At 37.1% G+C, this 14,484-nt stretch overlaps 1 protein-coding gene across 1 annotated transcript; it reads left to right on the top strand.

The window, feature by feature from the left end:
* Positions 1-766: 766 nt before the first annotated feature.
* Positions 767-2,692, top strand: LOC147510329 (Ran BP2/NZF zinc finger-like superfamily protein). Its single transcript, XM_086602320.1, has 3 exons — positions 767-1,079; positions 1,543-1,910; positions 2,290-2,692. Exons 2-3 carry the CDS (start codon positions 1,552-1,554, stop codon positions 2,384-2,386), a joined length of 456 nt encoding a protein of 151 aa, XP_086458446.1. The 5' UTR covers positions 767-1,079; positions 1,543-1,551; the 3' UTR covers positions 2,387-2,692.
* The last annotated feature ends 11,792 nt before the right edge of the window (positions 2,693-14,484 follow it).

The raw sequence follows: 14,484 nt of genomic DNA on the forward strand, positions 1-14,484 counted from the left end.
GTTTGTCTAATTACAGGTTATGACCTTGATTTTGTTCCACAAAATTTTCAGAGTATAATGTGCATATAGGTGTATAATTTACCAAATTTATAATTTTATTTGCTATATCTATTTCGATATGCATCAATCGTCTTCTCCAACTTATTACTTTATTACTGAAGCGTGGCATACTGGCATTCAATTGGATGCCAATCCACAAATGAGTTGGACTATGCTGACAAGGAACAGACTCGAAGTTCACTTATGGATTTGTATGAAGGGGAACAGATTCTAGTGGAATCTATAGTGTCCCATGCCATGACATTCTATGGGAATCTATAGTGCCCCTCAAGTATGTAGCAATCATCTGATCCTAATAATTTATGAATCAAAACCCCAAAGGAATATTTGCAAACAACAAGCATATAGATTGTGAAGAAGTGTGTGCTTATAGTTGCACTTGAGTTTTATCTAACATTAATTACGAATTCAACAATTCCTAATCTTCACTTGGTGAACTTCCTAAAACTCTGCAATACATGCACAATATATGTTCTTATCTGCCTCCATGCCCAAAAGAAGTAACGACCCACGGCGAACAGGAGTTGAGGAAGCACTGGTAGCCACAACTCAAAAATACTGCTCACGTACTCTAAGAATATATTCTATAATATGCATTATGTAAAGAGGGGGTAGTAATGGAAGTTTAAGATGGGAAGTGTGTCAGTGTGTGTGTCTTTGTGTGTGCATGCACTTCTTATTGCTACATCCTTCTCTCAAAAGTAGTATAGGAGCTTTTCCGAATTTCCTAACAATCTATTTTGGAATCCATTTCAATTCTTTTCTTTATCTATATCTTTTTCTTCTTTTAGATTTTCTTCTTTTTCATTCCATTGTTCAAGAATGGCTGATGAAGAACAAGAAAAAGATCACCCACGATCCTCCACAGCCAACCTCGAATTTCGATTCTTGAGACTCAAACAAGTATATATATACCACCACAACCCACACAACCAAAACACACCCTCCCTCATAAATCTTTCAACTACTAGTATAGTACTGCTCAGCCTTTTCTCTGTTCTTACCTTAGTTTCATTAAGGTAGGTTCTTCAATATCTGTCCATTCTTATCATTGCAATATTTTCTAAGACTTGCATTCCAAGTTTCCTGTGAAACTTCATGCAGTTAGGAACTTCGGTTTGTTCTTATATTGATTTTTTTCCTTATAGTAGAATACAAGTTCTCATGAGCTGCCGCCAGCGTAGCTCATTAGAGTCACGTATAACTTAATAATTCATTACTATATTCTGTTTTTACAGGTTACGTAGTGAGTTAGTGTTACTCTTTTCTTGCTTTTTCATATTAGCTCTAGTCCAAGAAAAGAAAAATTATTCAGTTTCTAATAACAATTCCCTAGGTTAGGTTTCGTTGTGAGTTCTTCTGCAACATTATCATTATTAATTTTTTCTTACTGATAGAGCTAGACGTAGCATAAACAACATACATGGCTCAGTTTCTTTTCTCTATTGTAATGTTTCTTTTGCTTTAATTATATTTGTACAGACGGCAAATATGAATATGAATAGACCAGGAGACTGGAACTGCAGGTCATGCCAGCATCACAACTTCAGCCGCAGAGATTCATGCCAACGATGTGGTGACCAGAGGTCTGGGGGAGGTGACTTTGGAAGTTTTGGAGGAAGGGGTAGCTCCTCTTACGGATTTAGTGGGTCAGATGTCAGGCCTGGTGACTGGTACTGTGCTGCTGGGAACTGTGGTGCCCACAACTTTGCAAGCCGCTCGAGTTGCTTCAAGTGTGGTGCATTCAAAGATGAGTCAACTGGTGGATTTGATGGGGACATGCCACGCTCTAGAGGCAGCTTCGGTGCAGGTCGATCTGGATGGAAATCTGGTGACTGGATTTGCTCCAGGCAAGTTGATATCCTTCTAGAAATCTGATTTTTGTATGCAAATTAAAGGGTATAAAGAGAGCAGTTTCTTATGCAAAGTGTGAACTGATGATATTCTATTATTACCAGCTAGTGGCCTGGTGTAATATGCAAAATCTTCATGGCCTTGGCTTTCAATGTCCTTGGAATAAACAGAAAACAGTATTTATTAATTCTCCTCTGTTTTGGCCTGTTCATCTGTTAGAAAAAGCACACACACACACACAACTAATTAGGTTTACATATCCTCAAACCATGCTACCATATGAGTATGTCTGCTTCATTACAGTGCATTGAGTTTAAGTGGGTAGGCTTGAATTGTTTAGAAACTTAAGTTTGTCTTTCTATTGGACTTTCACAGGTCTGGTTGCAATGAGCACAATTTTGCTAGCAGAATGGAATGTTTCAGATGCAATGCACCTAGGGACTCCGGTAGCAAATCTCCGTATGCAACATAGAGTGTCCATTTGGATACTGCAGTAGTCAATGAAGAAACAAAGAAAATCACATCATATAATATCCCAAGTTACTCATTCATGCCTACCATCTTTCCCTTTTCTTCTTTTTTCCTTTTTCTCTTTTGTTTTTGTTACTTTTGATGCTAGGGTTATCTGAATGAACATTTTGTTAGCTTTGTCATAAGAAGTATAACCATGGTGGTTTAATGTACTCTCCAGTGTCTTTGTATGTGTAAGAGAGGGTTTCCTAGTTTGTTGAACGGTGCGTGTTCCGACAAGAAGAATATGAAACCCCGGCCCTTCTCATCTTCTCTCCTTAATTAGATATGTTTAACATTATCTATCTATATATCTCTCCCTCGCTCTTTCTCTATGTTATGCCGCCCATTGCTTAATACTTAACTCAGGATAGCTTTTAGTCAGATACTTTAAATCCAAATGTGGAGTTTGAATGCTTTTTCAGAATCTAAGTCAAGCACAGATACATACATCTCCAAAGCTCTAAAAAGAACTAGAAGCATGAGATTGACGATTCAAGGCATATATATACTTTACCTGTAGGCTAGTACTCTAAAAAGAGCTTGCCAAAGATTGATCAGATAAAACCAGTTTCGAATTCTTGAAAATTATATGATTCATACTAAATTCAAACTTGACAGAATCCACATGCTACCCTTCTCACACATCTTTTCTCCTGTAATAACAACTACACCGTCAACAAAATCTTCTGCATGCATGTATCATTGTATTGCCTTGTTAGGCAGCTTGAAACGAAGCAAGACTTTCTAAATAACTGACCAGACATAGCTGCAATAAATTAAATCTTTATATATAACACATGCATTTTCGTCTAGAAGCCCCATTTCAAGGATTATTTAATTTAAATGGATTTCTGTGTCAAATATTCAAATGTGTGCAAATCATAGAATAACTGATTAAGCCATTTACTTATGAGAAACGTTGTTAATTACTTGTAGTACAATTTTAGCTGTAGACTTACATTTTTCAAGTTCTTGCTGAAAAATGAGTCTTTAATCATTGTTAGGACTTCTAGTAATGAAGAGTTCACTTAGAATATGTTAATGATATATATAATTCAATTCGCATAGGATTCTGCATCTTTTCAGATTACATCTTTTCATAGGTTCCCTCATTGACCTCCTGGCTGTGTTAACTTTGTAGATTATTAACTAGAAAGCAGTTATAGATTCATTATGTTTCCTGTAACACTCTCTAATCAGCTTTTAGCAAGATTCTTGTCTCTTTTTTTTTAAGTTACCTTTATGTAACATCAATTCATATGCTTTGATGACATTCAGTCAAGGAGTTAGCTAAAATACGTACACAAGTTTTGATGAACAACACCTGGGGTCCAACCATGTCTTGGTTTGATACAGTAAGGTTAATGTGAATTAATTAAAAAGGAAAATATGTTGATCATTATATTGATTAGTTTAGCATCCAGGTGTGTAAAATCAGCTGTGAAATTAAATGTGCATGTTACTACCTCAGCTCAAAGCAATAGTAGTGAATTATTAAGTCTTTTAGCTGGCCTGTCGATTATGAGGATATTGCTAGACAATCAAGATATATCGAAGCCAATATAACAAGGAGTAGTGATGTGGTGGCCTATCGTTCTATTAATCCTAGGAACTAAATCCACTCATACCCCAAACTAAAAAGTAAAAACCTCTTGCAACATCAGCCATTGCTACCGAGAGACAAATAGAGCAGCTGATTACCTTGCTAAATTTAGTGATGTTGATCCTGTTTTCTATTTTTTCCCTCCATTAGATGTTTCTCTTGAAGCAATTGTAAGTGAGGATGCACTTGGAATATGTAAGATTTTGATTTTAATACAGGTAAACCCATAACTGTTTTTTTTTAAAAAAAAACAAACCTCTTCATATGTATCTCAGCTAACAACATAATGAAACAGAAAAAACCCTGCGCCTGGCTTCTACAGACAGTACTTTTTCTTCTATTTTTATATTATTTTTTTTCTTTATCGGCGGGCCGGGAGAGTGTAGAGCGGTCCCTGACCACTTTTTATTAGAAATAATAAGGAAACATGGTTACAATCTCACATATGTAAGTCTTGCTATTGCCAATTTTATAAACAATCTTCCTAATGTACTAGAAACTAGGTATTGGAATATGATTTCTGCAATTCAACAAGAACAAACAGTGAATATAAAGAAGGCTGGCTAAGGCACGGATCGGTACTCTCTCTTTAAGGTTGTTGCGTTGCTCCTCTTTATTTATGCATTGCATTCACGCCAACTCCCGGATATACAAATGACCCGGTTATTACTCTCCTTTGTTTACTACAGATAAACCAAAAAAGAAAAGGAAGAATCACGATACTAATTTTATGATTGCCCAAAACGTAGTTTAATTAGTTTTTTTCTTTTTCTATAGGCTGCTGGTAGATGAGTATTTATAGAGGAAAAAACGTGGAGCACTTAGTAGATCCGAATTGTAGGGAACTGCTTCAATTTCTTCTGGAAACAGCTTACCAAAAAGAAGATAAGAGATTAAAGAGAGCCCAAGCCATAAGCCCGAGCCCGGTTCGGCGCGTGTGTGGCTTTGTGTGAATCCTCCCTCCTAACCGAAAAGCCTTCGTACTCTAAGGGCACGCCCTTAGTATGGGACTTTCACTTTTAAACATTACTCACTAGTATTTCCTCTCCAATGTGGGACTAAAGTTCTCTACTTAAACAACTATCTCACAAAGAGGTCAAGGGATCAAACCACCACAAAGTCACTCCAAACATTACCACTTGTTTTATTGAAAATAACTCAACAATCCCCCACTTATTTTTGATAAAAAAACAAAATATAAAATAAACTTAAGGGCAATCAATATCAATTTCAACATGTTATGCATAGATGAAGGTGTCCAAGACTTAAACATTTACGTAGTGAAAATTACTCAAAGTATAATAGCCATAAGTGAATAAGTCTTAAACTTAGGTCTTGAGTATACAATAAGTTATAATCACGTACAACATATCCAATGTTCTCCTTTGATGTTCTGCACATTAAATTCCCTGTGCTCTCTTCCTGGATTCGTGAATGATCTAGAGAATCAACCCTCATTCTCATAGAAAGTGGCCTATACTTTCACATTCACTAGGTGAGTCTATCAGGATTGCTCCTACAGCTATGCACTCCGCCCATAAGGACCATAGAACTTCATTAAGAGTTTTTCCCAGAAAACCTCAACCTTTATTTATCGCTTCAGGATTTCATACATTTTAATATCCAACTACGGGACAGATAAGTAACAATGCATGTCTCACAACCAACATTTAATGAGTTGTTCTAGGTTGGGTTACCATTATAGATGTTCATCTTTCAATTGGCTTCAGTCCCATGTTTCTGGTAGTAGTCTATAGTTTTTCTTTGGCCAAAGCTTTGGTAAATGGATCTGCTAGATTATCATCAGATCTCACAAACTCAATAGTCACTCCACTTTTAGATATAAAATCCCTGGAAATACTATGTTTACGAAGAATCTGTTGTGATTTACAATTATAAAACTTACTGTGGACTCGCCTAATAGCAGCAGTGCTATCACAATGTATCAAAGTCGCTAGTACAGGTATATGCCAAACTGGAATATGAGTGAGAAAATCTCGTAACTAACCAGCTTCCTCACTTGCACTAGCCAAAGCAATTAGTTTAGACTCCATGGTAGACTGTGCTATAATAGTCTGCTTCTTGGACTTCCAAGATACAGCACTGCCACCAATGCTAAACACAAAGCCACTGGTGCCCTTAGAGTCGTTTGAGAGAGTGTTCCAGTCAGCATCTGTATACTCCTCAAGAACAACAGGATATCTCTGATAATGAATACCCAAATCAATGGTTCTTTTTAGGTATCTTATTAACCTGCTAATTGCTTGCCAATGCTCAGCGCTAAGATTACTAGTATACCTGCTAAGAACACGTACTGCATAGGTAATGTCAAGTCAAGTACAATCTGTAGCATATCTCAAACTACCAATGATACTTGTATATTCTTTCTGATTCACAATTTCACCATTATTCGCAAATAATTTAACATAGGAATCAAAAGGAGTACTAACAGCCACGTAGTCGAAGTTGTTATACTTCTTCAACATTTTCTCAATGTAGTGTGACTGATCCAGCCATATGCCATTAGACGATCTTGTAATTTTGATTCCCAACATTACATCAGCCTCACCTAAGTCCTTCATATTAAAGTTAGAAGACAACAGGTTCTTGGTCTCTTTCACAACATATAAATTGGAACAAAAAATTAGTAAATCATAAACATATAAGCATATAATAACACATATCCCATCATAGTACTTATAATAAATACACTTGTCACTTTCATTTATCTTGAACCCACTGGTAATGATAAAATTATCAAATTTCTCATGCCACTGTTTAGGTGCCTGTTTCAACCATAAAGTGACTTAAGTAATTTGCATACCTTTTTACCCTTACCCTGTTCCATGAAACCTGTTGGCTGCTCCATGTAAATCTCCTCTTCTAAATCCCCATTTAGAAAGTTTAAGGCAGTCTTAACATCCATCTGATAAATAACAAGATTATGAATAGCAGCAATAGAAAATAATACTCTAATGGATGTCATCCTCGTAACAAGTGAATATGTGTCGAAGAAATCAAAGTTCTCTCTCTGTCGAAAACCCTTGATAACAAGCCTTGCTTTAAATTTGTCCACTGAACCATCGGTTTTAAACTTCCTTCTTAAAACCCATTTGTTTCCTATAGTCTTGCAACCAGGAGGCAAATCAACAAGCTCCCAAGTGTTGTTATCCATGAGAGAATCAAGCTCACTCTGTATGGCTTCTCCCCAAAACTCAGAGTCAGAAGATGCGAGAGCTTCTTCAATGGAGGAGGGATCTCCTTCCAAAGTAAAAGTGACAAAATCAGGTCCCAGTTCCTTAGCAACCCTTGCTCTCGTACCTCTTCTCGGTTCAGATTCTGTAACAGTGTCTTGGTCATGTACTCTAGGTGTATAAGTGTCAGAAACATCAGAAGTAGGTGCCTTGTGACACACCCTCCTTTTGTGTATGTAATGTGGTATGGTCGTTGAACAAAAGAGAAGCGTATCAAAACCTAATTATCCCTCAATAAGTAAAGGATGAGTAGGGTATCATTCCACTTTTTAAGTGTATGTTTATATGAAGGACAGGACCTGAAAGGGGGTTTGAGGGATTAAAAACTATAATTGTAGAGATTTTAGATTCTAATGCTAAACTAAACTAAACTAACTAAACTTAAACTAAACTAAACTAAACTAACTAACTAAACTTATATACTAAAACTAAGAATTGGAAATAGGGAGAGAATATGAGAGAGATAGATTCAAGAGATTCAAATCCACCAATGCTTTTGATTCAATGACCTTTTGCTTTATGTTGTTCTCCAAGTAGACTACAATCGGGCAATCGAAATGAGTGCCGATGCCTTTTTGGGTGAAACATCGTTAAACAATTAACTCTACTTAAGGTTGTTCCTATGTTCATGTTACTAGTATCTTCTTTCCTTTTATGTGAGCTTGGGCAGCTATTCAATGAATCACCATCTAAGGCAAACACAAGGAATACTTCCCTTTACTCTAAAACACTACACAACTAGAAGAAAAGTAGAGAATAATAGTATAATATTCAATTACAATAAATAAAATCCTATTCTAGCATTATATTCAATTGCAATAAATAAAAGAATGTTACTAGCAAATATTCAATTGCAATAAATAAAACCCTAAACTAGCATGATATTCAATTGTAATAAATAAAACCTTAATCTATACTTCCATCCCCGTGTGGGCAATGGAACTAATAACTAAAAACATAAAGAACTAACCTCATTGAAGAACATCATGAACCGTAAGAATCATTAAACCTTAAGCACCGGCTTCATCTCCTCCCTTGAAGGAGAAGATTAGCCTTCCATAAAGAAGGAAGAACACGAAGAACGAGAAGAAGAAGAGTTGAAGAACATAAGACTAGAAAGACTAATTTATTAAGACTCAGCTAGTTAAAACCGATCTTTTATTATTAATCTCTCTCTGCCTCAAGTTCTGGAGACAAGAATATAAGTGAATTGGCAAATTACATGAGGCACTTAGGTCCTCTATTTATAGGGGTTACAATGAGCTCTAGAAGCATTCCAAACCGTCATTTGTTTCCTAATACAAATAGGTTTCTTTCAGAGTCCAACTTCATGTCCAAAACTGAGAAGGAATTGGCTACATTGTCGATTCATGCGTCTAGACGCATTATCCATGCGTCTCGGACTCAATCAATGCGTCCTGACGCTCGATCTATGCATCCCCGGACTCAATCAATGCGCCTGGGCGCTTCGATCCATCGTCCCGCACGCGATAAGCCGATTTTCTCTCTTCCGCTTCTATCCTTCTATCCTCTTTTATGGGCTTTGGTCCAAGCAACGAATCCTTTGGCCTTGGGCTTCCAAATAGACTTTAATATAGGTCCAAGTCGCACCTTTAACAGCTCCAATTCCTTGGCCTTCTCCATGATTGTCCACGGCCTCCCATGTGATCCTTAATGTCCAATTGCTTCGTTTTACCCCATTTTCTCTAATATTCTACAAAAACTCTCTTTTTCACCTGTAGAGTCTTAAAACACAACTTATAAACACTATTAGTCCACTAAGATGGCTAAACAAGAGGCATAATCGAGGGTTAAATAGTACTTTTTGAGCACTTATCACAACTCCCAACTAGCCTTTTGCTAGTCTCTTAGCAAATAAGATAAAAAAAATAGATAAGTGATCAAAATCACATCCTAATAACAAAAATAAAATCCTAACTCATTTTCGCAGGCATCGCGATTGCATTTACCATATGCAACAAGGCTTTAAACCTTTAAGTTCCCCAAAAAGGACGAGTTATAGTCTCGTGAGGGTTTTCAGGTGATATACCCACAAAATCAATCAATAGCATGTTCAAGAATGATAGTATTTTTCAGAGAGAGAAATTCCTTACCCACTTTGTGCTTACTCCAATAGACAATCTCCATTGCTAATTACATTGCTGCAAAGACTCATAGATTATGATGAGAGATAGTAAAAATTGACAAAAATTCTCAATCAAGGCTTATGTGTGTACTTAGTCAATTTTCTATACTCTCCTATCCAAGAAACGAATCCCTAGTTTACCATAGGTAGATAATCTCGACTTTCAATCCTCACCATCATACTCTCATAAAAGAATCTCTCGAAAGATGGTCTACTATTTTACCTCATGTATGTGGGGAAAAGAATAATGTATACGAACATCCCACATACTACCTTGAAAAACAGACTTCTTAATAACAGTAGTCTCATGGAAAGAATGTCAATCACATATGAAGTGTCGGGTCCTTCACTTTAGCATCCTCTCACCTATTCTAGACTTCAAGTACCATCTTGTAGTGATAAGTCATGGGTTGTAACTTGGCTTGGGTATTGGTTTATGAAGGAAAGGTAAAAAGGATTCTAAGGTTGTTTCTGAAAACACTAAGGGTTTTGCTTATTTCTTTGGAAGATTTCTTCAAATTCTGTATTGCAGAGAAAATTCTTCCTTTGTCTTAGCTTTTCCATCCATTCTGTTCAACTTTTTTTTTTTTTTTTTTTTTTTTTTTTTTTTTTAGACTAAGTGGTATATCCTTGATTAGTACTGGATATGCTTGTTTTCCACTAGCTTCTTTCACTTTGAACAGAATGATGGACTTCATTGTATCTCTCTGATATTTCCTTGTAATCTTCCTTTTGTGGTCTTTCTTCCTCCTTGTGCCCTTGTATTCTCAGAAACATATGGGTATGGCTGATAAAGATTTTGGCTATACTCCTTGTCTGGAGTTGGGTGACGGGTGAAGGGTTTTATGAAAGAAAATGGCTTATTGTGAGGCTCAAAAGGGTTTAACATGATGGTCCTACTAGGTGGGATAAAGGCTGAATGGGTTCACTACTTGACTTATCAGTATGATACTCTATTTCGAATAGACTACAAGACCTAATGGCTATCTCCCCAGTTGATGTCACTTCGTGATTAACCAAATCAACGAATAATGAGACTATATTACAACGACATAAAGAACTAAAAGATGTTGAGTCACTAAGACTCGGATTTTTTGTAAGAACTCTCCAAAGAATGGGTATAAAGCTCAAGTCTCACGGGTTAAGTCTAAAAATTCTACTTCCAGTTTACTAGGGGTTTAAATCTCTCTTCAAGTAAAAGTACACAAAACTAACCAAGTATTATGGTGGTGCCTTGATAAAGAATTCTATCAATAAGAACTATGTCCGAGCATAATAAATAGTCTAAGCGGTAATGAAATCAATAATATCAACTATCTATCAAACTCACACTAAGCAGTATAGAATCTATATCCCAGACTCATCATTAAAATTCATTTTTCTCATCTTTGGCGATATAGAAACAAAATATTTTAGTTTTTGAAAACTAATTTTCGAAATTATTTTTCAAGTACACCCTCCCCCAACTTAACATATGCATTGTCCTCAATGTATAGAAATTAAGTAAATGAAATGAATGAGAAAAAGGGAAGATGTTACCATTGATGCGAATTTTACGCCGATCCCCAAGACGTAATGTGAGTCTTTTAAAGTCAGATTCTCAAGACTATATATCATGCATTGTCAATTTGGAGTGAGGAGATCAGATTTTCTCACCCAAATCGACGAATGTTTGGAGGGACGAGGAGGTCTCACCTTGTGGGTCATCAAAAATACTCCTTGATATGTTTGAAAGATTGTTGGTGAAGTTGCTTCTCTACCTTGCATTATTTCAGGTCCGATGATTGTGTGATAGGCCTTGTGGTTCCCCGTGTAGAAGGTTGACGAAAATCTCTCTTTCTAACAGACAATAGTATCCTCGATGTGCCCTTTACCACCACAGTGATGATAATGGATGTCCGGCCGACTACGCGGGGTGGGCGAGAACCGTTCACATACTTCTTTGTTCGGACAAATGATGGTGTAGAAGAAGCTTCAAACAAAGGCAATTCTCCTTATCAATATGGTTCACTTTCTGTTTTAGAAGACTCATTTCAGTTTCTAGATTCTTTGTTTTCCAAAACTTCTCTAAGCTGATTTTCTAGTAACCCATTTTTCTCAAGCGTAAGTCTTTTGTTCATCCCGAAATGTAGAGTTCATCTTCTCAAGGTATGATACTCTCTCTCTGTCAATTTTCCATTCTGCTCACTTAAATTCTGAATTTTCTCTGCAGAGATTCCAAGAACATAGCCAAACGCCTCTGTGGGTGTGGTTCTCGTGTTCATCATAGTTTTTGTAGATTGAGCACTTTCAATTGTATCTTGAATGGGACCGAATTCTTGTATCATGCTATCAAGGAAGTACACCTCTCCACCTTCGGCTTCATCACAATCCTTATGCAACAGTGAAAGATATTTATGTCCATGGACATCTTACCAAAGTTGATCTTCATTTCACCGTTGTGACAATTTATCAAGGCTTTTGCAAAGAATGGAAAGGTCGGCCTAGAATAATTGGAATTTTATCAAAGGCTTCATGGGTGTCTATCACAATGAAATCCATCGGATAGTAGAAATCGGCTACTTGAACAAGAACATCCTCAACTATGCCTCTAGGAATCTTGGTAGATCGGTCAGCTAACTTCAATTTGACTTGTGTAGGCTTTAGGTTTTCCAGGCCCAACGCTTGGTACACATGATATGGCAAGAGATTAACACTAGCACCAAGGTCTAAAAGAGCATTACCCGTAAATTTTTCTCCTATCTTGCATGATATTGTAGGACTTCCTGGATCTTTGAGCTTGATTGGAGCTTGTCGATGGATAATAGATGTTGTTTGTCCAAATAAAACGCTTCGCTTTGGAACATGAGTACTTCTCTTTATGTTGCATGCATCCTTCAAGAATTTGGCATATGATGGTAAAACGCTTGATCGCTTTGAAAGGGGATATTGATGTTATCTTTCTCAAATGCTTCCTTCATCTCTAAAATTGCTTGTCCTTTTGCTTTGAGCAAAAATATATAGGAAAAGGTGCCTTTGGTACAAACACACATCAAAGATGTGTCCGCTTCTTTCTTTTTGGCATTCTTGAATATCTTGTCTTGGTCATCTTGACAAATGGGAGTGGAAAGGATTTCCCCACTTCCTTTTTGAACTTCATTGGAAATCTTGACCCGATTGCTCAGAGCCATGTCATCATGAGAAGGTAAGTCAACCTTGTTGTCTATCTTCAATCTCGATCCGAGAGTAGTAATCGAAATGACATGATCATGGAGGTGATCATTACTAGAAGTTGTCCCAATGTGGCATACATCTTCACTCTTCAATATTGGTTCCAATAATCTAGGTTGAGTGGCTTGTGTCTTTACGCATAAAGCATTGGTGAGTTAATTCGACCTTAGCCTCTAGAGACTCCATTCTAGAACATTGACTTGCCCGAGATTGCTGGAGATTGAAATGAGACTGTGCAAGAAGCTCTAGAACACTTTCAAACTTCTGATTTTTCTGTGATAGCAAAGTAATTGCATTCTCCAGGTTGGCAGGTGCGGCATAATTTTTCCTAGGATCAGGCACTAACTCTCCACTTGTATTGAAATTTTGTTGAGAGTATAATTGTTGTTGAGGAACCAACTGTGAAGCTTGACTTGTCTGTGGAATATAACTTTGATCTTGAGAACACGGGGTCCAAAGATTCGTCTCCAATAATTGCCTTGAAAGTTATTACCACCTTGGTTGGGCCTCTGAAATGAGTTTATATTGTACTCTCCAACTGATGCATGTTGATAGTAACCAGGACATTCTAGAGTTGCATGAGAAGTGTCCGAACAGACTTCGCAGTATTGGCTAGCTTGCATGACTGGGAGAGATTTAACTTGAGACTTGTTGATCTTGGAGGGATTCATAGAGAACTGATTAAATTTCTTACTCAGAGTTTCAATGTTGGTGGCCAGGTAATGTAGACTTCAGTTCTTGATCCGATTGTTCATGTGCTTGGTAACCAAATTGCTTTGGCTCCCCCATGCTAGCGACATCCTCGTTGCTAGTAGTCCATTGTTGTGTTTCTTCACTAAATTCTCGAGAAAGTTGTAAGCTTCCTCTCCATCCATTGATGTAAACTTGCCTTTGTGCATTGATCATCATCATCTTGTTCATCATCGAGAGTCCTCGATAGAAAAAATGAGCAAGTGTGCTCTTATCATAACCATGATGTGGACATGAGACTAACAAATTATTGAATTTCTCCCAAATTTGATGATATTCTTCATCATTTTTCTTTTTGAAATTGCCGATAGCTTGCTGCATGGCATCTGCCTTCTTACGGGGTGGGTAGAACTTGTTCATAAACTTTGTTCTCAACTTCTCCCAGTTGTCTATTGAATTGATCGGTATGTGGCAGTTAACCATTCGGATGCTTTACCTTCTAGTGAGAGCGGAAAAAGAATCAACTTGATACTCTCATCTTTGATATTAAACCTTGAAAGTTCCGAGGGGTGATAGAAATTTGTTCATGTGAACATATGGTTGAACATTATGCGAACCATTGAACTTTGGAAGCATAGAGATTCTTGATGCTCTAAGTTCAAACCGGTTAGCTTCTCAGATTCGAAAAACAATAATATCTGGCTGGGTGGGTCTCCAATGATTGGCGAATAGAAATCGCCAACTTCTTCCTCTGTTGTGCTTGCATAGGTGGGATAGCCGGGGATTATTGGTGTCTACAACACCTCCATCATTAGCGTCGGCCATTGTATCAATCCTGCTCTAGTATTCTTGCTATGCGGTTGTTAAAGATGATGAAAACTATCCTACTATGCTTGAATGCAATTAAACTAATATGCAACTATTCTAAATTATATTAATATGCAAAACTACTTTCCTTCAACTGGGTTGGGCTTTGCAGCTAGTATCTCGCCCGTTGTCTAAAGTCAATGGTGAATCACTTGGATTGCTTAAGTACCATCCCACGACGATAGTCCGTTTGTCAAGATTCGGACAAGAAACACTAGAGTTTGATTTTTCGCTGTGTTGGCTTACAACTTCAATTGTTGAAAAGATCCTAAATGCAATTATACTAG

This window comes from Coptis chinensis, chromosome 3 (genome assembly GCF_015680905.1).
Source record: "Coptis chinensis isolate HL-2020 chromosome 3, ASM1568090v1, whole genome shotgun sequence".
NCBI classification, from domain to species: domain Eukaryota; kingdom Viridiplantae; phylum Streptophyta; class Magnoliopsida; order Ranunculales; family Ranunculaceae; genus Coptis; species Coptis chinensis.

Bases quoted from the DNA above. Each gene is read 5' to 3' on its own strand.
- LOC147510329 (XM_086602320.1), top strand. From the start codon at position 1,552: ATGAATATGAATAGACCAGGAGACTGGAACTGCAGGTCATGCCAGCAT. The intron at 1,911-2,289 runs GCAAGTTGATAT...GGACTTTCACAG, and splicing joins GGTGACTGGATTTGCTCCAG to GTCTGGTTGCAATGAGCACA.